The sequence below is a fragment of the Canis lupus genome, chromosome X (assembly GCF_003254725.2).
Source record: "Canis lupus dingo isolate Sandy chromosome X, ASM325472v2, whole genome shotgun sequence".
Lineage (NCBI taxonomy): Eukaryota > Metazoa > Chordata > Mammalia > Carnivora > Canidae > Canis > Canis lupus.
In genome coordinates, this window is record NC_064281.1 from 118,564,531 (window position 1) to 118,588,951 (window position 24,421).

The 24,421-nt window shown below is 50.4% G+C and overlaps 2 protein-coding genes and 1 long non-coding RNA gene across 14 annotated transcripts in view; 1 reads left to right on the plus strand and 2 right to left on the minus strand.

Moving 5' to 3' along the window:
- The window catches only part of LOC112663802 (melanoma-associated antigen 10-like), a 331,119-nt gene that overhangs the window by 72,405 nt on the left and 234,293 nt on the right, over positions 1 to 24,421 (minus strand). The gene's annotated exons all lie outside the window — the stretch shown is intronic.
- The window catches only part of LOC125754692 (uncharacterized), a 119,450-nt gene continuing 107,390 nt past the window's right edge, over positions 12,362 to 24,421 (minus strand). Inside the window, exons 1-3 of one of the 2 annotated variants that reach the window (XR_007409465.1) lie at positions 14,151 to 14,610; positions 13,061 to 13,184; positions 12,362 to 12,801 (exon numbers count right to left, since the gene is read on the minus strand). This is a non-coding gene — a long non-coding RNA (uncharacterized LOC125754692). Of the gene's footprint in view, positions 12,802 to 13,060; positions 13,185 to 14,150; positions 14,611 to 24,421 lie in introns of those variants that run through there. The other variant, XR_007409466.1, reaches the window with a different exon arrangement.
- Positions 14,044 to 18,277, plus strand: LOC112663200 (melanoma-associated antigen 10-like). Of its 11 annotated transcripts, none has more exons than XR_003139253.3 (4): positions 14,044 to 14,602; positions 16,117 to 16,213; positions 16,456 to 16,549; positions 16,975 to 18,277. XR_003139253.3 is itself a non-coding variant. In XM_025451979.3 (3 exons), exon 3 carries the CDS (start codon positions 17,164 to 17,166, stop codon positions 17,611 to 17,613), a length of 450 nt encoding a protein of 149 aa, XP_025307764.1. In that variant the 5' UTR covers positions 14,168 to 14,602; positions 16,117 to 16,549; positions 16,975 to 17,163; the 3' UTR covers positions 17,614 to 18,277. The 11 variants fall into 11 exon arrangements, 8 of the variants coding, with proteins under 8 accessions (XP_025307764.1, XP_025308108.1, XP_025307948.1 ...); XR_003139291.3 differs by lacking the exon at positions 14,044 to 14,602 and adding an exon at positions 15,425 to 15,898; XM_025451979.3 differs by having other exon boundaries at positions 14,168 to 14,602; positions 16,117 to 16,549.

Sequence of the window (24,421 nt, forward strand, 5' to 3'; positions counted from 1 at the left end):
AGTGGTGGAAGGCAAAAGACGAGGCCAGATGCAGAGGCTCGGGCTAGACCTTTAACCCAGCATGTTAGGCTGCGGAGCATGACCCGAGGTTGAGGGCAAAGGGCAATTGAGTGAAGGGGAAGGCACTCCTTGGTTTCCAGAGGATTCATGCTTTCTTGTTTCACAAATTTATCAATATTTATTTTTTTAATTTAAGGTAAATACACATAACACGAAATCATTCTACAGTGTCCAATTCAGTGCCATTTCATACATTTGCGGTGTTGTACGACTATAGCCTCTGTCTGATTCCAAAGCACTTGCATCACACCAAAAGCAAACCTCGCATCCGTTAAGTGGTCACTGCCCATTCCCTCCTCCCTCATACCCTGTCAACCGCTACTCTGCTTTCTATATGAATATACCCATTCTGTGTATTTCTTAATAATCAGAATTTGCAATATGATATCTTTGTGTCTGGCTTCTTGCAGTCAGCAGTTTTTAGGATGCATCCATGCTAAAGCCTATATCGGGACTTCATTCTTTTTCGCAGCTGAATATTTCTTTATAGGCCTATACATCTTGCTTATTCATTCGCAAATTGATGGACATTTGGGTTGCTTCATCCTTTTGCTATTGTGAATTTTGGTAAACATTTCTACACAGGTAATAGTTTAAATACCTGTTTCCCATTTTAATGAGCATATACATTGGACTGGAATTGTCATATAGATTAAAGTAAAAAATATAAATATAAATTTTAAAAAGTTTAACTTTTTGACAAACTGATAGACTTTTACCACTGGCAAACATCTTTTACAACAGCTGCACCATTTTTCATTCCTACCACGAACGTGCCAGACAGTAAATTTCCAATATATCCATTCACCTATTGATAGTTCACCTATTGATCTCGGTTCTTTACTACGAGGTATTTACGCAAAGAATACCAACAGAATTATCCAAGGGGCATCTGCACTCCATATACACTTTCTTTACTTCTTTATTTATTCATTAGGTTTTATTTATTTATTCATGAGAGACAGAGAAAGAGAGAGGTAGAGACATAGGCAGAGGGAAAGCAGACTCCCTTTTGGGACTCAATCCCAGGACCTTGGGATCACCACCTGAGCCAAAGGCAGATGCTCAATCGCTGAACCACCCAGGTGTCCCTTCATATGCACTTTGGAATCAGCTTTTCCATTTCTTCAAACAGGATTGTTGGGATTTCTTACTGGGATTGTATTGAATCTGTAAACTGCTTTAGTACAACTTCTATCTTAACAAAAGTAAGTCTTCAGCTCCATGAACGCAAGATATCTTTCCATATCCTGAAATCTTCTTTAATTACTTTGAGGAATATTTTGTAGTTTTTAGTGTACAAGTCTTGTATTTCCTTGGATAAACTTATTTTTAAGCATTTGATTCTCCTTTTACTTTTTTTTTTTTACTTTTTTCTCCACTTTGTCTTTATTATTATGATTATTTATTTATTATTTATTAAAAAGTATTTTTTTGCCTAATCACTCTGGCTAGCACTTACAGTGTAATAAAAATAAAGGTAGCAAAAGCAGGCATTCTCGGCTTTTAAAAGAATATTATTTATTATTTATTTTAGAGAGAGAGGGAGGGGGAGAGGGAGAGGAAGAGGGAAAGAGAGAATCTCAGGCAGATGCTCCTGAGCATGGAGCCCAATGCAGGGCCTGATCTCAAAATCCTGAGATCATGACCTGAGTAGAAATCAAGAGACAGCTGCTTAACCGACAGAGCCATCTAGGCGGCCCTTGGCTTCTTTCTTATTTCTTGGCTTAATGGGAAAAGTTCAGTCTTTGACATTCAGTATGTTAGATGTGGATCTTTCCTGAATACCTTTTAACATGTTAAAGTTTTCCTTTATTTCTAGTTTGTTGAAAGTTTTTTTTTTTTAATCATGAAAGTGTGTCAGGTTGTTTGTTTGTTTGTTTGTTTGTTTGTTTGTTTTGATGTCTTTGTCAGGCTTTACTTCCTCGGTACTGCTGCCCACACAGAATGAGATAGGAAGTATTCCCTCCTCTTCCATATTTTGGGAAGAAATTAAGGATTTCTTTCTTCTATCAAGTATTGGTAGCATTCACGAGTGAAGTCACCTGGTCTTGGGATGTTCTTTCTTTGACACTTTTGATCACGAATTCATTCTCCTTACCTTTTAGATCTGTTTGAATTTTCTTTTCCTCTTGAGTTACTTTGGTTGCTTATGTTTTTAAAATTATACCCAGTTCATTTAGATTATATAATATCTTGAAGTATAATTGTTCAGAGTACTCTTTTACAATCCTGTTGGTTTCTTTAAGACTTATTTTACTGGGGCGCCTGGGTGGCTCAGGGGTTGAGCATCTGCCTTTGGCTCAGGGCATGATCCTGTGGTCCCGGGGTCCTGTCCCACATCAGGCTCCCCGCAGGGCACCTGCTTCTCCTTCTGTGTATGTCTCTGCTTCTCTCATAAATAAATAAATAAAATCTTCTTTAAAAAAAAGAACTGTAATACTACCCCGACTTTCATTTTTTATATTAGTAGTTGAGACTTCTTTTTTCTCTCTCTCTTACTAAATGTTTGTCAAAATTTTTGGTCTTTTCAATGAACCAGGTTTTCTTAGCTGTCACATACTGATTTAATGGAAATTTCCTTCAATGCATCGAATCAAAATTGAGATCCGAATCTTTGCAGGTGTTCTTTTAGTTTGTGTTAGGCCATACCACACTACACCACATCACAGAAGGTGACCTAGTATGCTGTCTTCACTTACAGCCAATTTGAGAGTTTTTGTGATTACAGCAATACCTTCAACATTCATCTAGTATTGTTATAGAAAACACTCACACTTTACACCATAGTAGAGTTTCAAATAGGCAATTCTATGGTATTTATTTAAGGAAAAGCTTGAGAGAATCATTATTACTTGATTGATCATAATCAATCAAAGTATCAACTCATGATTTCCCATGATGTATCACCTTTAATCTGAGAACTTGGGCACATCTCTCAATTTCTAATTAGGCTTTCCAACACTCACTGGAGAATGTATATAATTATATAAGTTGGTTTTAAGGATGAGTAACATATAGCAGGGTGGAATCTGAGGAGTGTTTGTTTTTCATCCAGCTATCCTGCCCTCCCTCTGGGTAGAGTCTAATTGCCAGCCTCGAGGAGCTTCCCAGTGACTATTCAAATACAGAATAGAGAAAAAGCACTGAGGCACCAAAAGCTCGTATAACATTCTGTGAGTCAAAAAGCTAAATAAAGGTGAGGAAACAAATACTCATCTTGGGATCCAGCTTACCCTGTAGCTTATGCTCTGGTAGAAAGAAATACTTTCCAGACAGATAAGGAAGACCAAAGTTAGTTACAGGTGATCTCAACCCCCAAAAGCATCAAAAGTTGAATTGTTCATCAGTTCAGACACTCAAATAACGGGTACTCTTGACCTTTCAAGAGCTCCATAGACAGGGGCCAGGTAGCCTTATCAGAGTCCAGAGGCTAGAGGGCAGGCATAGCTTTGATGAGGTTCCAGGGAGTTCTGGAGCTGAACTGATGCTTAGCCCATCCACAAATTCTATTTCAGCAGCTCCTTCAGAGATAACCATGATAACCCAGCAGAGACAACAGGACACTGACATATAAACAACGTCCAAATCTCAAGGTTTTTCACCGTAGAGGAGGAAGCTATAGTGATCTAGGTGGTGGTGGATTAGAGCCAAAAACATCAGTAAAAACTCTTATGTAGCTTAATGCACATATAGATGATTACATCTAAAATTTGTATACATATGTGAATACACACAGGGTAGTGAACACACATGTAATTTCTTCCTGTAATAGAAATGCCCATGTGTCTGTATTGTGAAAAGTATTTGACTTATTAAACACATAAATATGGGGAAATAGGCAGGTCTCCAATGGAGAACAATTCTGGTTTACGCAGATACTCTCACTTGAAGGTAGTACAGCATAAGTCCCTGCGTTGAGGTGTGGGCCACATATGGTGACTTTCTTCCAAAGGGGACAGTATGCAAAGGGGGCTGACACCAGTAAGTTTACAGTGGAGACACCTAAGAGGTATTAACTCAGTCAGGTGGTGAAGGTAAACCACATCAGTGATAAATCAAGCTACTGGTATGTAGTGTTGATAGGATGTCATGACAGTAGCACTTCACCGCTATGGTCTTCCTTCCTAAAACACAGAACTCCAGACTAATCATGAGTAAAACATCAGAAACATTGCGAGTGAGAGACAATGTACAAACTATCTAATCACTCCTCCCGAAAAGAGTCAAGCTCCTCAGAAACAAAGAAACTGCCACAGCCAAGGAAACACTACAAATAACGTAAGGCGGTATGTTGACGGGGATCCTGGACAGAACACAGATTCTGGGTAAACACTGCCGAAGTCTGAGTAAAGTGTGGCTTCAGTTAGTAATAAATGAAGTGTCAAAATTATCCCATTAATTGCAACAAATATACCACATTGACAGAAGCAACCGCTTCCGCTTTCCGTCATAATGGGAAACTGAGTGAGGGGCATATAAAAACTCTGTACTATCTTTGCAAATTTTTTACAAGTCGAAAAAAAATAGTTTAAAATTAATAGATCATTAGATTTTTTTTAAAATAAAAGGGGCAAAGAGCAACTGAACAAAAGGTAATGGCTAAGTTTCTGAAAAAGAAAGAAAGATTCAAAGGAAAAGCAAACACAAGCACACAAAACCAGGCAGTGTGAAACACAACCTTCCTGAATCTTCTTCACTTCTTTCCCCTCCTCTAACTTCCAAGCCAGCATCATACGCTAGTCTGCATTTTTCCATCTCAATACGCATTTCTGGAATCCATTCCTTCCTCGAGCCCTGCAACCCCTGCGCTAGCCCTGCCTCCCAGCTGTCTTCCCCGGATTTTAGCAGGAGGCTCTCAGTGATGCCAGATGGAGACCTGCAAACACTTATTTGCCCACGAAGGGCCTTAAGGCACCTGCACGGGTATCTGCCACAGGGCAGGTCTGGCAAGAGCCAGGCAGCAGCTCAACTCCTCGCAAAGGAGACCAGAGTGTAGAGCAGGCCTTTTGCTCAGCCTGGGAAAAAGCAGAGGCTTCTCAGATCCGGAAGACAAGGACCAAGAGTGAGTCCTCAAGGCCAGTGAGCTCCTGTCTGACTTGCTTTGCCCTGCAATGACAGTTCAGGGCCTGGGTGGATGTGTCCACACAAGAGGCTGTGGCTAAAGAGATGCTCCCCAGAATGACTCCAACAAAGGGGGAAGAGGCCCGGGGGTGTCCTGGCTGCTACAGCCCAACAGTCCTTCTCAACGCTGAGTAAGAACACTGTGGGACCCACCAGTTCCCCACAGCAAGCAACATTAGCAGAGGTGTCCCCGCGTCCAGCCACGACTGCCCCACAGAGCCTGCTCCTGGGACTTGTGCCAAGACCACAGCCCTGGGATGGCAGGTGCTCCTCCAACCCCATCTCATGGGGCGGCCGACCTTCTGCACAGCCTGCTTGCCACCTGGGGACCCGAAGGCCCTCCTGCCCGGCTGCTTACAAAATCCTCATGTGAGCCCGAGGGCCTGCGGGGTGTGGCAGAGCATCCCGGTGACCACCGCCGTCACTCACTACACTTTCCTCTGCTCAAAGGGCCCGTTTCGGGACCCTAGGTTCCCAGGCGGCTGTTGGGATGGCTGACAGGTCCACACTCCCACTCTGGCTCAGCCTCAGAAAGCCAACCTCACAGTGGCCTTCACGAGGGTCCCAGCTGCACAGAGCGGTGGCTATGACTCAGGAGTTCTCTGACAAGAACCACCGGGGACAGGCAGCTTCCTGTGGGGCAGCTCCTCTTTTGAACACCTCCACCCCAGCCTTGCACCTTAAGGTGCAGAATCCGGAGTCTTGCACCTAGGAAAACATGTGTGCCTGAATTATGTCCCCTAGTAAGAGAAGACAGTGGACTGTGCTCTGTGAGCTCACAGTGTGGTAACGAATCCCTTGGCTCCCGAGGCTTCTGTAGAAACAGCTTCATGCAGTTTCCTACACCCCCAGCTTCGTGCTGGCCATTCTCCAACTGTCAGGACCCAGTCCCTCAACCTTGTCCCTCAGTTTCTCTCACTGTGGGGGATAGGATGCTTGATCCTGCAAAGAGGAATGTGGGGGGAGGCATGCACTGTCCTCATGGGTGGTCTTGTTTCTCCAGCTCAGCTGCAGACTCCTGTGTATGTCCCAATTGAGCACCTGCAATTGTCCAGAGTGGTGGTACAGTCGGAGGGACCATAAAGTGGCCAAGGGGCCAAGAGCCCTGGGGGCAAAGGGGTAGGAATGTGCCCTTTTTCTTTGCAACCCTGGATGGCACATTACATGCAGTCATTATGTCTGCTTCATGTCCTCCAATATGAGATAGCTCCTTCGTATTTCCTGTTTTTTTTGAAACTGTATTACTTTCCCACAGCTGTTGTTGTTGTTTTTCTTTTTAAAGATTGATTGATTGTTTGATTGATTGAGAGAGAGAGAGAGAGAGAGAGAGAGAGAGAGACAGGCAGAGGGAGAAGCAGGCTCCATGCAAGGAGCCCGACTTGGGATTCAATCCCAGGTCTCCAGGATCACACCCCGGGCACCAGATGGCACTAAACCGCTGTGCCACCGGGGCTGCCCTCCTATTGCTGTTGTAACAGATCACCACAAAGTTAGTGGTACAGCACAAATTCATTAATGGAACAACACAAATGTTGGAAGTCAGAAGCCCCAGAAGAGTCTCACTGGGCTAAAATCAAGCCATCAGCCGGGCTGTGATGCTTTGGGAAGTCTCCACGGAGAAATGTGTTTTCATGACTTTTCCAGCACCCAGAGGGTGACCACCATCTTTGGCTCAGAGACCCTTCCTCCATCTTCAACGCCAGCAATGGGCAGTTGAGTCTCTCACATGACCGTCTCCTTCCACATTTGGAGCATTGTATTTACATTGGGTCTACCTGGATTATCTTGAACAATCTCCCTATCTTCAGGTCAGGCAATTGGTAATTTCAATTCCATCTTCTGCGTTAATTCCACTTTGATGTGTAACTTAACATATTCCAGCTGTGAGCATTAGGATGCGGACATCTCTGGAAGGCCAGTGTTCTGCTTATATCTATGGCCTTGACATTTCTGAGGAGTACTGGTCCAGTTGTAGTAGAATGTCCCTCTGAGTGTGTCTGATGCCTTCTCACGAGAAGGCTGGCCTTTGGCATTATCAGGAAGGACAGCACCGACAGCAAGAGCCCTTCTCATTGCAAGTAAAGTATCTCCGATACCTCAAGATGCAGGAACAGTATGTGCAAAGGCAAGGAGCGCACCTGCATTCTGGAAATGGGGATAAATCCTAGTGGTTGGAGTGTTTTGGGTTTGAAAGTAACCTTGCAAACCATCTTAGTTACCCTCCTTTCTTTTTTTTTTTTTTTTTTTATTTTTTTTAGTTACCCTCCTTTCTACCTTCGCTAGGGAAGTCTTTTTATGGTCATATGTGAACATGGGTGTGCCCTCTGGAATCAATGGGCATGCGCTGTGTGAACTGGCTATCTGTAAAACCTTCTGTGGCCCAACCCAAACCCCAGGACACGTGAGTCCTTGACTGTAGCAACTTATAGATCGAAGCCAACAAGAAGGAAGAGCAGAGCATAAGGGTGAAGGCCATAGCTGCCTGCTGGCAGGAGAGAGTGTGCAGTCAGCCATAGTTGTTTGGAATCCTACTACGCTGACTTCTGCCAGAATACCAGGAGCACAAACCAGGGACTGGGGCTAGGGGTCTCCAGAGTCCCCGGTAAACTCAGTGGCTTACCTTGTCCATGAGCCAATAAGTAGAGCATGGACGGGAGCATTCAAACTTTGCCTGTTTGGATAGTTGTGGGGGTTAGAGATGCCAAGGGGGTTTAGGGACGAGAGGCTCCAAGGACCAGGACCTTGGAGCTGGCAGTTCTTTATTCATTCTCAACATGAGTAGTAAACATGTACCATGTGCCAGGCGCTGCTCAAAGCTCTAAGAATACAGCATTGAACAGATTCGTTGCCTCTGTAGTGCTCATAGCCTAGCATGTGTAGCGGTGTACACTGAAGTGAATCATGAAATGAAGTGAAAGGTGAAGTAGGCTGAGTAGTTTTCAATGCTATGGAAACAAATCGAATCCACAGAGCTGAATGCAGAGTGTTGGGGATGGGGTGGGAGGAGGGGTTGCAATTTAGGATTGGGTATTCATAGAAGGACTCATGGAAAAGGTGACATTGAGGGCGAGACCTGAGGATGTCCCAAGAGGACCGCTAGCAGCGTGGCAAAAGCAAATGCCCGGGGAAGAACAACGGCATGCAGTAGCTCAGGGCCCTGCAACAGAGAGCAGGAGGCAGAGGTCTAGAGAGGCTAGTCTGGAGGGCCTGATCCTCCGAGCCTAGAGCAGCCTTGCGCCAAGATCAGTGGCACGGGTACAGTGAACTGGCTTGTCAGATCCAGGATTTTATCCTAGCTTTCTGACTTGACCTAGGGGATAGGGAGCAAATGCAGATCTAAGCATCCAGGGGCCATTCTCCCAGGATAAAGGGAAAGGCAGGCACCATTGGCTTGGAATAGGCAAGGCTGCTGGGCAGTGTTGTGGCATCACTGTGGTAGGCAGGGAAATGGTGCCTTTCTTGAGCAGACTGGATGCAAAACAAAGCAAACACGTTCCTGCAGATGCCCAGAGCTCTCGCCACAGAGCAGACCCTGTGCCTTCTTCTCCTGAAGAGAGCTGTATTTCCTGTCACTATATGTTCACCCCAGTTGGAGGCCAGAAGCAAGTTCAATTTTCTCGGGAGAACATTACTCCTCGGTGGTACTGTGGGCTTCTTAGTGCTTTCTAACAGAAGGCATGCCACTTCTGGCTCTTCCAGTGTGTGTGTGTGTTTTTTTTTTTTTAAAGATTTTATTCACTTATTTATGACATACAGAGAGAGAGAGACAGAGGCTGAGAAACAGGCAGAGGGAGAAGCAGGCTCCCCACAGAGATCCTGATACTGGACTCAATCCCAGGACCCCAGGATCACGACCTGGGCCGAAGTCAGACGCTTAACCACTGAGCCACTCAGGGGCCCCTACAGTCTTTGCTTTAAAATCTAGTCTGTCTGGGGGCACCTGGGTGGCTCAGTGGTTGAGCATCTGCCTTTGGCTCAGGTCTTGATCCCATTGTCCCGGGATCAAGCCCCACATCAGGCTCCCTGCAGGGAGCCTGCTTCTCCCTCTGCCTGTGTCTCTGCCTCTCTCTCTGTCTCTCCTTAATAAATAAATAAATAAAATCTTTAAAAAAATCTAGTCTGTCTGATATAAAGATTGCCAGCCCAGCTTTCATTTTATGTCCGTTAGCATGATAAATCTTTCTCCACCCCCTCACTTTAAATCTGGAGGTGTCTTTGGGCCTAAAATGAGTCTCTTGCAGGCAGCGTATCAATGGTCCTTACTTTTTTATCCAACCTGATACCCTATAACTTTTGATTGGGGCTTTTAAAAACGATTTTATTTATTTATTCATTAGACGCACATACAGAGAGAGAGAGGCAGAGACACAGGCAGACGGAGAAGCAGGCTCCATGCAGGGAGCCCCACATGGGACTCGATCCCGGGTTTTCCAGGATCACGCCCTGGGCTGAAGGCAGGCGCTAAACCGCTAGGCCACCCGGGCTGCCCTATGTCACTAATTCTATCTTCTGCCTCAATTATCCGAGCAGTCAGAGCCTCCATTTTTTTTTTTTTGCGCCTCCATTTTTTAATGCTTCTCATTGATAGCCTTTTTGAAATTTCAACTTGATTAGATTTTAGTTCTTTTATTTCTCCAGAAAGGCTTTGTCTAGTGTCTTTGATGCTTTATTCAAGCCCCGATAGTATCTTTATAATCATTATTCTGAACTTTAGTTCTACCATGTTACTTATGTCCATACTCACTAGGTTCCTGGCATTCAGTACTGCCTTTGGTTCTCTTTTATGAGATGAGGTTTTTTCCATCTGTGCAGAGAAGAATCGATGAATGAGAGAACAAAATACTGAAATGGCAACAATGTCCCCAGAGAAATATACACTACACAAATCACAAGAGACCCAGAACTGAAAAGAAAAATTAAAAAGAGAGAATATAATCAGACAGGTGAAGAGAATAGAGTAATACACTGGATCCTGTGTGTATTTTGGTCCGTTTGTTAGAAAACTAAATCCCAAAATTGTAACAAAAGGAAAACTTTTATAGGTACTAAACAAATTGAATAGAATACAAGGAAAGGATAGAATGCAATTGTAAAAATGAAAATTAAAAGAGAAAAAAAGAAGAAATATCAACAGACAGGTGAAGAAAACAGAGCAATACACTATATTCTGAGTGTATTTCCTTCGGTTAGAGGAAACTACATCTCAAAATTGTGAAGAAGGGCAGCCCCGGCAGCTCAGCGGTCTTCTCCCTCTGCCTGGGTCTCTGCCTCCCTCTCTCTGTGTCTGTCATGAATAAATAAACAACAAAATTAAAAAAAAAAAAGATGGCTTCACAATTGTAAAGAAAAAAAACCTTGCATATATATTATATATATTAAATACATTGACAGGATAGAATGTAACTGTAAAGATGAAAATTTAGAAAGACCTTATTTTTTTATTTTTTATAAATTTATTTTTTATTGGTGTTCAATTTGTCAACATATAGAATAACACCCAGTGCTCATCCCATCAAGTGCCCCCCTCAGTGCCCGTCACCCAGTCACCCCCACCCCCTGCCTACCTCCCCTTCCACCACCCCTAGTTCGTTTCCCAGAGTTAGGAGTCTTTGTCTCATTCATTTGGGGGATACAAAAAATAAGTGGGAAATATCAGAAAGGGAGACAGAACATAGAAAGAACTTAACAAGAAAGAAACAAAGAAGGAGAAAAAAGAAAAAAAAAAGCGATTTTGATGAGACAGGTGAAGAAAACAGAATCATATACCGTACACTACGTGTATTTTGGTCTGGTGGAAGAAACTGCACCGCAAGGGTGTAAAGAAAAAAAAAAAAAAACTTACACAAATAAAATTAAAAACAATGGAAGGATAGCATGTAACTGTAAGAATGAAAACTAAAAAATATTTCCTAAAAGTTTGATAAAATAAGAAATTGGTTGCAAAAGGAAAGCGAAAAAAAAAAAATAAATAAATAAAATGGAAAGACCAAAGAATCATGGGGGAAAACGCTATGAATTGTGTATGTTATATTCCCCTAGCGCTGGAGTTTTGCGGTTCTCAGTGTTCGGTAAAGTTGGTCTGGGCCGCACGCTCTTGCTGACTTTCTGGGGGAGGGACCTGTTGCGCTGATTCTCAGGGGTCTTTGCCCCGAGTGGGCGTGCACCGCCCTTGCCAGGGGGCCAGGCTAAGTAATCTGGTCCGGGTTGCTCTCTGTGGATTTTGTTCCGTGAAGGCCTTGCAGGCCTCTTTAGAGGCTGAGAGCGAAAGTGGTGGCCTCCTCATCCCCAGCCCCAGGGCCGAAAGCTCAGGGTCCCGCTCCTTAGCGCACCCCCAGTGAAAGGCAACCCATCACTCCTGTCTCCCTGGTACCGGACCGCACACTGTGCTCACCCAGCCTGTGACCAAGCATTTCCATCTCAGGCACGGACCCTGCTTCGCCTTCCAAACCCTGCAGATTCCTGCTGTGTGGACATGTGCGCTGCTCCTCCCCAGGGGGAGCAAGGGGGGGCTTGCCGGTTCTGCCGCCTGCTGGGCTCCTGCTCGGAGAGCCTTTGCGCTGAGGGTGCTGGGACCCACTGACCCTGCTGGGTTCCAGGGCTACGGCCACCACTGGCCAAGAGCCCGCTGCAGCCGGCTTCCCTGCTCCGATGTCTGGGAGCTCTGCTGCACTCAGGCACTGTCAGTGTTCCTGTGACCCCGGGGGATCCTGAGACCACGCTGTCCCACCTAGGATTCTGCACCCGCTTCACTGTCTGAGCACCGGGCAGGCAGGGCCGTCCCTCACCGGAGCGGACTTCTAAAGGTCCGGATTCTGCGCTCTCTGCTGCTCCATCACTCTCTGGTGGAGGCTGCTGGAGCTCGCCCCCTTTTGGCTCCCCCGTATCTTCCCATGTATCGCCTCCCTTTTGCCCCCCCCCCCCCCCCGCCCATCTTCCCATGTATCGCTTCCATTTCACTTCTCCACACCTCCTGTCTTGCAGAAACTGGATGCTTTTCTCTTTGTAGAGTTGCAGCTATTCTTTTTGTAGATCTCCGGTTCAGTTCTCAGGGGTTCAGAATGATTTAGTAGCTGTCTCGCTGAATTCCGGGGACCAGAGGAACTTAGGTCTCTCAACTCCTCGGCCACTTTGGACTCCCACCTCCCCCCCCCCACCCCCACCCCACCGCCCTGTGGTCTCATTCGGCCAAATGGTTGGGGAGAAGTCATCATCTTAGCAAAACTCCTTCAAACTAAAGAAAAATATGGGCATTGTTTTCAATTAAATGTCCCACGCTAGTGCTCCTGGATGTAAATGCTAGAGGAGAAATCCACCTTGAAAGAACGCTTAAGCCAAAAGCACTCATATAGCAGCAAATATCCTGAATAAGTATATGCATATTCAAAATCGTAGTGAACGAAACGGACGAGAGGCGGTGCCCAGTGAACAGAAATCTGCCTTAACGTCAGAAAAATCTTTCAACTGTATTTGGGCAGCCCTGGTGGCGCAGCGGTTTGGCGCTGCCTGCAGTCTGGAGTGTGATCCTGGAGACCTGGGATCGGGTCCCACGTCGGGCTCCCAGCATGGAGCCTGCTTCTCCCTCTCCCTCTGCCTGTGTCTCTGCCTCTCTCTCTGTGTCTATGAGTAAATAAATAAAATCCTTAAAAAAAAAAAAAAAAAAAAGAAAAATCTTTCAACTGTATTTATCTACATTAACAAAATAATGGAACTAAAAACATCTGATCACGACTGGGTATAGAAGACTCCTTTGAAAGAAATTCAGCACTAGCTAATGGAAAAAGCTTCTATCAGAATACGATGAGGAAGGAATTTCCGTTTTCATTTCTGTGCAACTAAAACCTCACTTAAAAAAAAAAAGGAAGTCTTGGGCAGATACTTGGTCCTGGAGAGCCTGGATCGAGTCCCGCATCGGGCTCCCTGCGTGGAGCCTGCTTCTCCTTCTGCCTGTGTTGCTGCCTCTCTGTCTCTCTCTGTGTGTCTCATGAGTAAAGAAATAAAACCTTAAAAAAAAAAAAAAAAGAAAGAAAGAAAGAAATGAAAGTCTTGAAAAACACACACAGAATAAACAACGTCCGAACAATAAATGAGGAGAAAGCCTTGGGGGACCCTGAAGACTGCTGAGCTGGATATTGAGTCTGGGTTGGGGATGCAGGGAACATCAGGGATGTGGGGAGGGAATGCAGCCTGCATCAATGCAGATGACAGGATTGATAGGCGGAGCAATTTCCAACTTCTGCTTCTGCTTCCCAGCATAAATCTGAGGCAAGGCCTCAGAGTACACATGACATTAGCCCTGGGGTGCTAAGAGGACACGGGGAAAGACAGGATGATTGAGGCATTGGACTCTAGAGTCTATGCAAATAACCCCCTGAAATCATCTTAGTGGCAAGGAATGCCCCTTAAAAAAATCACTTAAGTAGAATATACAGAATCAACCTGAAATAGAGTAGGGAGTATCAAAGCAATTCACACAGTAAGAAAAGGTATTTTTGATAAAGTATATATATAGTCTACACCTATATAAATACATATACAAACGCATGTATAACGGGAACACACACGCACATACGTGTGTCGCTGTCCGTATTTAGGTGATATGTACGTACATTTGCATACCAGCACCTATAATCTGCACACCTTATACATACGCGTGCACTGGACACACGCTAGGTAGAGAGGGACGGTGTGTTTCTCCCGATGACGCAGCATGTCAGGGGAAAACTCCCTGCAGTGGGCCCCGCAATACGGGACACCCCTAGACACCCTTGCAGCTGCTCGGCCGCCCCCAGGAAACTAAACCTTTAACACGATGTCCCTAAAGTCTGGCTGCTGGCCAAGGGACCCCGTGGGAAGGGGCGCTTCCTCCCGGCCCCTGCCCCTGCCCTGCCCCGGGGCTATGGGCGCTGCGGCTGCACAGCAGGCCTGTGTCCTGATGAGGGCCTCCTGGGTGAGGACTGAGAGCCGACCTGTGCCAGGACGCTGGGGGCCGCCGAACCCTGCTGTGCCCCTGCCGGCAGCCCTGGGCCACCCCGGGACCTGCAGAGCCGGTGGGGCCCGAGCCGCAGCAACCACCCCTCGGGCGCTCAGGGACGACACGTCGGGGCCTGAGAGGCTCGGTGTAAGGGGCACCGACTGAGGTCTGCAGAGAGCCGAGGCCGCAGCCCGCCCGAGTCCGGGGAGGGAGGACCCGCGAGAGGACCCAGGGAGCCTCCCACAGGTGTCCTCCTACCCCCGCCACGCAGAGCCCATCTCCCGCGGACGTGCAACCAGCCCTTAGGGACCCCTGGCACGGGGTCCGGATGTGACGTGGGCCGACTTCCGCCTCGGAGGTCTGAGGGAGCGGAGGGCCTCGTGTGGGGGGCGCATTGGGGTCCCCTGGAAGGAGGCCAGGCCCGGGCCGGCGGCAGCCGGGCAGCAGGTAGCCCCGGGAGGGGGCTCCGAGGGCGGGGGAGGGGCCCCGGAGGGCGGCGGGGGGTGGGGGGGCTCTTTCTGAACCCTGAGAGACCACACGGGGGAAGGTGGGGCCGCGGCGTCGAGCTGAGGCCTGGATGCCGGGGCCTGGGGCAGAGGCCTCGGATCCCCGGAGGCAGGACGGGCCCGGGCCCTCCCCGGAGTGGGGTGAGGAGCTGAGGGAGAACTGCGGGGGTCCCCCACCCCACCTTCATGCCTCCACTCCTCCCTGCGAGAGAGAGTCACTGGGCCCCCACCTCGGGGCTGGGGGCGGCCCTGGGGAGGCCGGACACACACGGCCACCCGGGAAATGGGCTGGGGGGGGGGGTTGGGGACCCGAGCCCAGGGAGCTCAGGAGCCCAATCCTAAGGGAAGTTTGCCAGGGCCTGAGGGGGGTAGGGACCAAGGAGCCCAGGACAGAGGGGACCCGGCGGAGGTCAGGGCCCATGGTGAGCCGGGAAGGCCGCGGAGGAGCCGAATGGGGCCGGATGGTGGCGGCGGGTGCGGAAGGCCTGGGACATCCGGGTACCCGAGAGCCTGAGGCCTGGTGTGGCGGGAGCAGACGCTGAGGGTGCTGGAGGGAGGGTCCCGGGGCTAAGGGGAGGCGAGGGATGGACCCTGAGGGGGACAGAGGGGACCCGGCGGAGGTCAGGGCCCACGGTGAGCCCGGGAAGGCCGCGGAGGAGCGGGACGGGGCCGGATGGTGGCGGCGGGTGAGGCAGGCCTGGGACATCCGGGTACCCGAGAGCCTGGGGCCTGGTGTGGCGGGAGCAGACACTGAGCGGGGGGGAGGGTCCAGGGGCTAAGGGGAGGCGAGGGATGGACACTGAGCTGCCAGAGGGGAACAGGCAGATAGTCGCCAGGGCTGAGTTCCCCTGGGAGTTGGGGATCTGCCCTCCAGCCTGAGGCAGGGCGGCCAGACTTCCACATCTGGGTCTCCCGAGACACTGGGGACCCTTGGGGTCAGGAGCAGGGCTTCCCTGAGGGGGCAGAGGGTGGACCTCTGCCCACCCCACACTGATGGGGTCGGTGGCCCCCTAGCCAGGCCTCAGGTCCAGGAGGTTATTGCCCCGAAATCTGGGTGCCCCTCCCTGGCAGCCCTGGGAAGGGAACCAGGGCCGGTCCTGTCTGGGGGAGCCCCTCCTCCTCTCCAGATCCTTGAGCTCAGAGAGGAGAGGGCCTGTGCCTGAGTGTCTGGACTTAGGTCAGCAGAGGAGGCGGGTGCCCTGCCCTGGCCGTGATCCAGGCCCTGGCAGGGGTCAAGGTGAGAAATGAGCAGATGCCTTCCTCAGCAGGATCCCTAGGAACCGGGCCGTCCCGGACGTTTGTGTGGACCATATGGAGGGGTGGGAGGGTAGACCGACTGATTTCTCTGGACTTTGGCTGGTGGAGGGTCGTGGCAGGGGCCCTTGCAAGGAAGGTGCAAGGAGGGTGGCCTCAGGGCCAGCCGAGGATTCTTCTCTGGCCTTCTGTGTGCTCCAGGTGAAGAGCGAGAGGCGCCCCATTCGAGCCCAGATGGAAGCCAGAGCTGGCCCATCCTTTGTGCATGATCCAGGACCAGTCCTGGAGACTTTGACAGGTTTGGCCACAGCTGGGCCCCTGGCTTCCTCCTGTTGAGTGTTGGGGACCTGTGATCTTGCAGGGACAGTTTGGCCTGAGAAGGACAGGGCCAGGGCAGTCTTTTGAGAGGCTAAGGAGGGGACTCCCCACCTTGACTGCTGGAGACCTCCCAGAGAATGTGCCAGCCCTCCTGTCCACACTGGGGCCCAGGGCTGGGCTGGCGGTCTGCACCCAGAGGCGCCTTCTCCTTCCTTCCTGCAGGGACTTCAAGAAGTGACAGCAGAGGAATCGATCTGAGGCAGGGGTCCCTCAGGTCACAGACCAGAGTTGACGCGGGCCAGTGCCACTTGTCCAGGTGAGGTGCACGCTCTCTCCGTCCCTGGTTTCAGGGGTTCTCCCAGCCCAACACAGTGTAGCTCTCTGCAGGGGAGCCGGGCACGGCCCCCTGTCAGCCCTGGCACCTCAGGGTATCTTGGCCGGGCTGCCCCCTGACAAGCTCTCCCAACTGTCTTCAGGTTCAGCCTGAATGTGTTACCATGCCCCTAGGTAAGAGCATCGAACTTTGGAAGGTGGCAGAAGACCCAGAAGAGGCCTGGGGCCTGGTGGATGCCCAGCTCTCTGGGGCTGAGGTGGAGGAGGAGGGAAAGAAAGATGTTCCATCTTCCCCTTCTCCCCCTTCTCTTCCGTATCCTGTGTCTCCTCTCATTCTGTACTCCTCCTCCTCCTCCCCCCCTCCTCCTTCTCCTCCTTCTCTTCTTCCCCTTCCTTGTCCTTTTCTAGCATGGTCTTTGGCCCCCCAGAGGAGGGATCTGCTACTCCCACGGCCCTGAGTGTTCCCCAGTGCTCTCAGAGTGCTGACCCCTCCCCCAGTGGTGGGGCTTCTGGTGGCCTTGATCAGCCTGAGCTTCCTGGCCCCAGCATCCAGCGGAGGGAGGAGATGAGGAGTCCTTGGTGGAGGGCAGTTTCCACATGAAGATGTTTGCCCTGTTGATGTTCCTGCTTCTCAAGTATCGCATCAAGCAGCCCACCACCAAGGTAGAGATGCTGGAGGTCGTCACTCCAGAATACCAGGACGACTTCCCCGTCATCTTGAGCCAAGCATCCAGATGCATGCAGCTGGTCTTTGGCCTAGACGTGATTGAAGTGGATCCCAGGGAGCACTCCTACGTCCTCAACCCCATCCTGGGCCTCACCTGGGATGGGATGCTGAGCGATCAGTGGGGCCTGCCCAAGACCAGCCTCCTGGGGCTGGTCCTGTGGTTGGTCCTCCTGCAGGACGACTGTGCCACCGAGGAGGAGGTGTGGGAGGCTCTGGGGGTCACAGGGGTGTACGATGGACAAGAGCACATCATCTATGGGGAGCCCAGGGACCTCCTCACCAATGTCTGGGTGCAGGAATGCTACATGCAATGCCGGTAGGTGGCAGGATCGATCCTGCCTATTACGAGTTCCTGTGGGGTCCCAGGGCCTATGAGGAAACCAGTAAGTTGCAGGTCATCGACTATGTGCTCCTGGTCCGTAGCAATGATGTGAGTTCCTCCCTGGCCCTGTGAGAAGAGGTTGGTGGATAAGGAAGATGGGGCCAGAGCCCCAGGGGTAGCTAGGCCCTTTCCAAGCTTTGGTGGGGTCGGCATGAAGGGAGACCTTAGGGTGCTTCCTCCCTGTGTTTTCCTGTTGGGTGTGTAAAGAGAAAGTCCTGGGTGTTCTCAGGAGTTAAGGGCCAGGGCAGGTTGGGAGAATGCAGGGCCAAGAGCCTCTCTGGGGCCCTGGGCTCTGCGATAACCCCAACATCCAGTGTTTGGTTGCTTTGAGGAAGCTCTCCATGTTTGTTCTTTTGAGATAGAAGTTTTCTGCAGCCCAGTGTGAGTGACATGCACCCCTTCCCATTCGTACTTCCCCAGTTCAAGAGTTAAGAGTTTTGTCATGTCCTGGATACAAGTTGGGAGACCTTCCCTCCTTGTTTGGGTTCTGGATGAAATCACAGGGCATTGGCATTGGAATTTGTTGGAAAGGCCAAGAGTGCAGCAGGCAAGTGCTGGAGTGTGGAAATAGGAAAATAAACAGTGTTCACTTTTGCTTCTTATCTATGCCGTGTGTCATTTTTCCAAAGTACCGTCGATGTGCGCTCCTGCATTCACTTGGTTTTTCAGGAACGGAAGAGAAGGGTCCTGTCTGAGGCCAAGGGAGCCCTGCTGGCAGCTGCCTCATGGCCACAGAGCAGCTGAGCTCAGAGAGGACATGAGGGGCCCGGGGTCACACTGCCTTCCAGGACTGTGTCTAGCGGCCACTATCCCACAGGAAGGCAGGGAGGGGTGCCCTGAGACCTGAGCCAGCCAACCAGCCCTGAGCTTTTCCTGGAATTGTGGGAGGTCTGAGTTGCCCCCAGTGAGGCAAGAAGACTGCCCCAGCGTCACGGCCATTGAATCCTATGTGGTCTGAGAGGGTCGTGTGCAGACAGCTCATTCTGCTCAGTTTCTCTTCGGTTCCCCTTGCTCTCCCATCCTGGGATATGTCACAGGAACAGCAAATTCTTAGGGCAGGGGGTGTGGTGGTGGACGTTACAATAAGGCTGGACCTTCTCCCAACCACTAACGGTCCTCAGTCGCCAGTGGTCCCGTGTGCCGGTCTCTCCTGAAATGGGACAGTAACAGAGACTGGCAGGTGGCAGTGCATCAGGGGAAAGAGCACGTTGTCAGCCCGTGGAGATTTTCGAGGTTCTTGCCATGGGAAGTGCAGCAAGGTGCTAGGAGTGAGGAGGGATCCCTATTCCTGAACCACCACAGCCAGGTGAGTGTGCATAGTAGTGACAATCAGATGTAATCCTGCCTTGGAAGCACCTGCCCCACAGCTGGTGGGCACGTGGGGGCATTCTGCAGAAGAGTCACTGTACCCCACTTAGAGGGCCGGTGGGCAGTCCTTCCTGCCACCTGACCCTCGGGTCCCCGAGACGCGGCCATCAATCCCCTCAGGCCCCACACGAGGCTCCTTCAGGAGGCCGGCTGCCCGCTGACCAGTTGCCTGGCTGGGATCGGGGGCGTCCTGTCCTGGGGTGCAGCCGGACAGCCCCCACAGCCCCGGCTGCTTGCCCTGCCCTGTCTCTCCTGACCGTGGCCTCAGCCTGCAGACCTTATGGCTTAGTCCTCTTTCCCCACTGCCAACCGCTCCCTACCCAGTGCTGCTGCTCACTGGCACTCATCTTGCTGTGGGGGTCCCCAGACAGGGATCCCCTCTCTGCCTACCTGTGCTCCCAGGGGTGCTGACCAGGCCGCGTCGGCAGGGCCGGTCCTAGGCCCAGGCCTGGGTCCCGGGTCCTAGGTCCCAGGCCGTGTCCTAGGGGCCGGTAATGACACTCCTAGCCTGGTGACTGTGGAGACTGTCCCTGGTGGTTCTTGTCAGAGAACTCCTGGGTGATAGCCATCACTCCGTGAAGCTGGTGTCCTTGTGAAGGCCACTGTGAGGTTGGCTTTCTGAGGCTGACCCAGAGAGGGGGTGTGGATCTGTCAGTCATCCCCAGAGTTGCCTCGGACCCTGGGGTCCCGAAATGGCACTTTGAGCAGAGGAAAGTGTAGTGAGTGATGGCGGTGGTCACTGGTATGCTCCCCCACACCCCACAGGCCCTCAGGTTCACATGAGGGTTTTGCAAGCAGGCGGGCAGGAGGGCCTTTGGGTCCCCAGTTGGCAGGCAGTGCAGAAGGTCGGCCCTTTCACGAGAGGGGGGATGAGGAGCACCCGCCATCCTGAGGCTGGTGGCCTTGGCAGAAGTCCCAGGTGCAGGCCTGTGGGCCAGTCGTGGTTGGATGCCGGGACCCTGCGTGCTGTCCTGGGAGGAAAGTGACTGCTGGGCCCAGGGTTTGATCCAGGCCACCATGGACTGCTGGCATGGAGCACTCAGGGCGCCTGAGCACCAGCACGAGGGTCCTCGGTGAGGCATCTCCAGGGTGCCAGGTCCTATCCCACAATGTCTGTGTTCACACACAGTGGCCAGGTGTCTGGCAGTTGTCACCAGGCCAAGGTGGATTAGGCAGGAGATCCCCGGTCCTCAGCAGGAAGTCTTGACTTTCCCTATATGCCCCAAGCCTGCCACTTTACATTCTGCCTTGGGGCGTCTCATCCATGGTTCTGCTTCTCTGTTAAGCCCCCATCCCCCAGCCATGACACATCCTGCCCTAAATTCCAGCCTCCGTGGGGAGGAGTTGACTTCTTTCCTGGGTCTTGCCTGCCTTCTTCTGTGACAGATTCCCGGACAGCTGCCCTGTAACTCTTCACGAGCACATATGGGGTGTGACTCCAAGGGACCTCCTGAAATAGCATCCAGGGTCAAAAGCACATGTACCTAGCACTCAGATGAAGAGACTGTCCTAAGTCACTATAAGAAACTCTCATTGTGGGGATGCAGTGAATTTGCACAGGCCGGGTGGGTATGTTTTTCAAACTACTGGCCTGCTGTGTGTCTGACTTCCAACCTCTCCGGGCAGTGGGCCTGCAGGAGAACATTGGGTCTCTCAGTTGCCTGGAAGAGAAGGGGACCAGACTGGAGTGGAAGTCCTGAGAGCAGTGGCCAGGCCTGAACCTCTGAGCAGCCTGCAGTGGCCACAGTTCAACACTCACCTCCAAGTGAAAACTATCCTTACACCTTCTGTCCTAGAGCCCATCACTCCTCATCTCCGTTTCAGAATACATGGTAATCCAATTGGGTTGTGAAGGGACACATGAGCGGGTCCAGTATCTGGCTCTCTGTTTCCTCTTTGGTAAGATGGGGAAGATTTGTGCCTTGACTTGAGACTATACTCATTTCCTAGGACTACCTACCAAGGTACCACAAATTGAATGTGGGCAGATTTCTTTTCTCACAATTATGGATGCTCACAGTCCACACTCAAGGTGTTTGTAGGGCCATGCTCCCCCTGAAAGCTCTGGAGAAGGTTCTGTTCTTGCCTCTTCCAGCATCTCGCACCCCCAATTTTTCCTTGGCTCTCAGTCTCATCAATCCAGGATTTTCCTTCTCACATGGCTGCCTTCCTTCTGTACTTTTGTATGTCCAATTTCCCCTCTTCTTATGAGGACACCAGTCAGACTCCTTATGGCCCCCTCTAATGAGCTCATCTGACCTGGAGTACATCTGCCAAGATGGTATGTCCAAATAAGGTCACCTCTCTTTTCTTTGGGATTAGTAGTTCAGCATAATTTTCAGGGGAGTGTAATTCAACCCCTAAGAAAAATTATATACAAGTTGTCATCTGTATATAAAATTATTGTCAAAGTAGGTGGGCACTAAGGAGCTATTACTTCTGAGCATCTGAGATATACATTCTCCCCCACATTTTAATATTGTTGAATCAGTTTCTGTCTGATCCAACAATTTACACATTTACACAATTTACAATCCACATGTAAATTGGCTGATGCAATGTTTTCCTCCCTTGACAATTAGTTAACAAATGGATGGTCCATCTCAAGTGGATGGGCATGTGCAAACGTGGTCTAACTTATTATGTAATAACACTCAAAAACCCTCAGTGTGTCAGTGACCTGGAGAATGTGGAGCAGAAAGGAGAGTGGGTGCCTGCAGATAAGCCTGCAGCTACTACAGGCTGAGGAATAATAGATCATTGCTCCTGGCAGATGCTGGGGTCCCAGTTTGAGGCCTGGGGGAGGGAGCCCTGCTTCTTTGAAGGGATCTTGGGACATTGTGACTCCTGCCTGTATCTCCCAGGGGCTCCCTGGTTACTGACTGGATGCAGGATGCAGGGAGGGAGCTGCTGGCTAAAGGGATTCAGGAGCTGAGTCCTCACTGTGCACAGGCCTAGGGTTGCAAATAGACCAGGGTAAGGGGGAGTGTGCTGTATGTCAAGCCAGAGAAAATAATCATTTTAGGCCACAGGATCCCAGGATGGACTGGAGACTGGGAGAAAGCCATCCACCTGTATTAGAAATGTATGGATCAAGCTCACTGAGACATGGCTTCATGTTGCTTGGCTCAATATGCTGTGTTTACACACAGGATCTCGCATGGCCCAGGTCAGTTCCTGTTCTGTTCCAGGGTCAGGCTGAGGAAAACACTTTTTTAAAAAATATATATTTTTATATATTTGACAAAGAGAGAGAGCACAAGCAGGGGGAACGGCAGAAGGAAAGGGCTCCCACTGAGCCGGGAGCCTGACAGACGTGGGACTCGATCCAGGATATTCCAGGATCATGACCTAAGCTGAAGGCAGAGGCTAAACCATCGGAGCCACCCAGGCGCCCCAGGAAAACACTTTTGTGATGAGCTCTCAGAGCCCAACCTAGAGGACCTGCCTGAAAGGAGGGTGCCTCCACACTCCACAGAGACTCAGACTCCACAGAGAATGAACATAGATGACAGTTTTCTCCAAAGCTCCACCTGCCTCCACTTGCATGACCTCTGTGCCTTTGCAAGTGTTCTCTCTGCCTATAATCCCCTTTCTTCTCTTACTGGCTCAGCAGTTCTCCTGTCCTGGAAGGTGATCACATACAACACGGTGTATTAACAGTGCTTTTCACAGCACCAGGCACAAAGCGGATGCTTTGAGAAAGACATTAGCTGAAAGTGACAGAAGGAATGAAGGCTGCAAGCTGCCCCAGCCAAAAGGGTGCATTAGGAGAAGACATGGGGGAGGATGCCCGGGTGGCTCAGTGGTGGAGCGTCTGCCTTTGGCTCAGGTTGTGATCCCGGGGTCCTGGCATCAAGTCCTGCATCAGGCTCCCCGTACGGAGCCTGCTTCTCCCTCTGTGTCTCTGTGTCTCTCATGAATAAATAAATAAAATATTTTTTAAAGGAGAAAACATGAGAAATAAGAGGGCATCTTATGTGAAGGGCAGAGGGTCCCAGAGACATGTGGCAGAAAGCCAGTATGGAATCACAAAGGGCAAAAGGCAAGCCATGAGTGGAGATGCAGGAATGAGAACATGACAGGAGTGAAGAGAGAAGGGAATTGTGTGGGCAGCTGCTTGGTAACCTCTTACAGGGATGTTTCTTCCTGTCTGCCCAGGAGGCCTGGCCACATGTACTTGACCTGGTCTTTACAGGCGCATCTCACTGGAGGACGAGGTCCTAGGAGCCTCTCTCTCCACCTGGGAAGCCTTCCTGGAGCCCCTGGTGACAGGAGAGGTCCAAGGAGGATAATACAGGGACACCATGGTGGCTCTGTAGGCCCAGACACAGCCTGCCCACTCCACCTTCCAATAGGAAATAGTCCCTGCTCCCTTCACTGGGAAGTGTGCTCCAGAAAGGATGCTGGCCCACTTGCTTCCTGAGCCGCCCTTGGTGACAAGAGGGCCAATGGTGCTTTGGGACTTCCTTCCTTCCCTCTCATCTCTCCATGGTTGCAATTTACAGCTCCTTGGGGACATCTCCATGATAAAGTGGCTCCTTCTGGGCCCTTGAAGAAGACCAAGGATTTGCAGCTTGAAATCCAAGCAGAACCATACATATTACCTTCTTGGCTTCTTCCATTGCTCCTAGCCTCCTCCCCAAGTTCCTGGAGTCCCCAAACCCAGCTATATGTCCTACAGCCCCCCTGTCCAGACTCCAGCCACCTCTCAGGGAGATCTCAGGAACAGAATGATGACACACTTACCCAAGTCAACTTGAAGTAGCCAGAAAAAGGGCTGCCTCAGGAAGCAAGTGGTGCATTTTGCAAGCAGAGTCCTGGGGACTCCTGTGATTCTCTAATTGGTGGAATTCAGGATGTGGACTTTGGGGAACTTAGAGTGGAGAATGTCAGGTTGAAAGTGACTTAGCCTTCAGCTGGCATCTTGTGTCTCTTGGCTGAAGACATTGTCAAGCTGATCCCCCCCCCAGGGAGTTTAGGGGGCCTGCTGGCCTTCCCCAGGATTGGATCCCAGCTCTTTCTCCTTCCACTGGAGCAGTGGTGAAGCTGGTTTGAGTCTTATAACTCCATGCTCTGTCCACCCTGCTGTGCCCCAGGCCACAGCCACTTTTTTCCCCTAACCCAGGCCCTCTATGACCCAAGTGCCTGAATGTACCAGATTCTCTCCTTCACAGCCCTGCTCTTCAGAAGCCTGCCCTCCACACAATCACTTTGGAGCCAGTGTGAATGTTGAATTGGACAAGCCACCAACTTATCAGAAGGATGGTACAAATCCAAGGTAGTCTTCAAAACCATGTTATATGCTGATGTTTCTGGGACACTGTAACATGTACCCACTCCAAAGCCACATGGATGTGCTTTCTGGCTTATTTGGG

Coding starts and splice junctions, on each gene's coding strand:
- LOC112663200 (XM_025451979.3), top strand. CDS start 17,164: ATGAAGATGTTTGCCCTGTTGATGTTCCTGCTTCTCAAGTATCGCATC.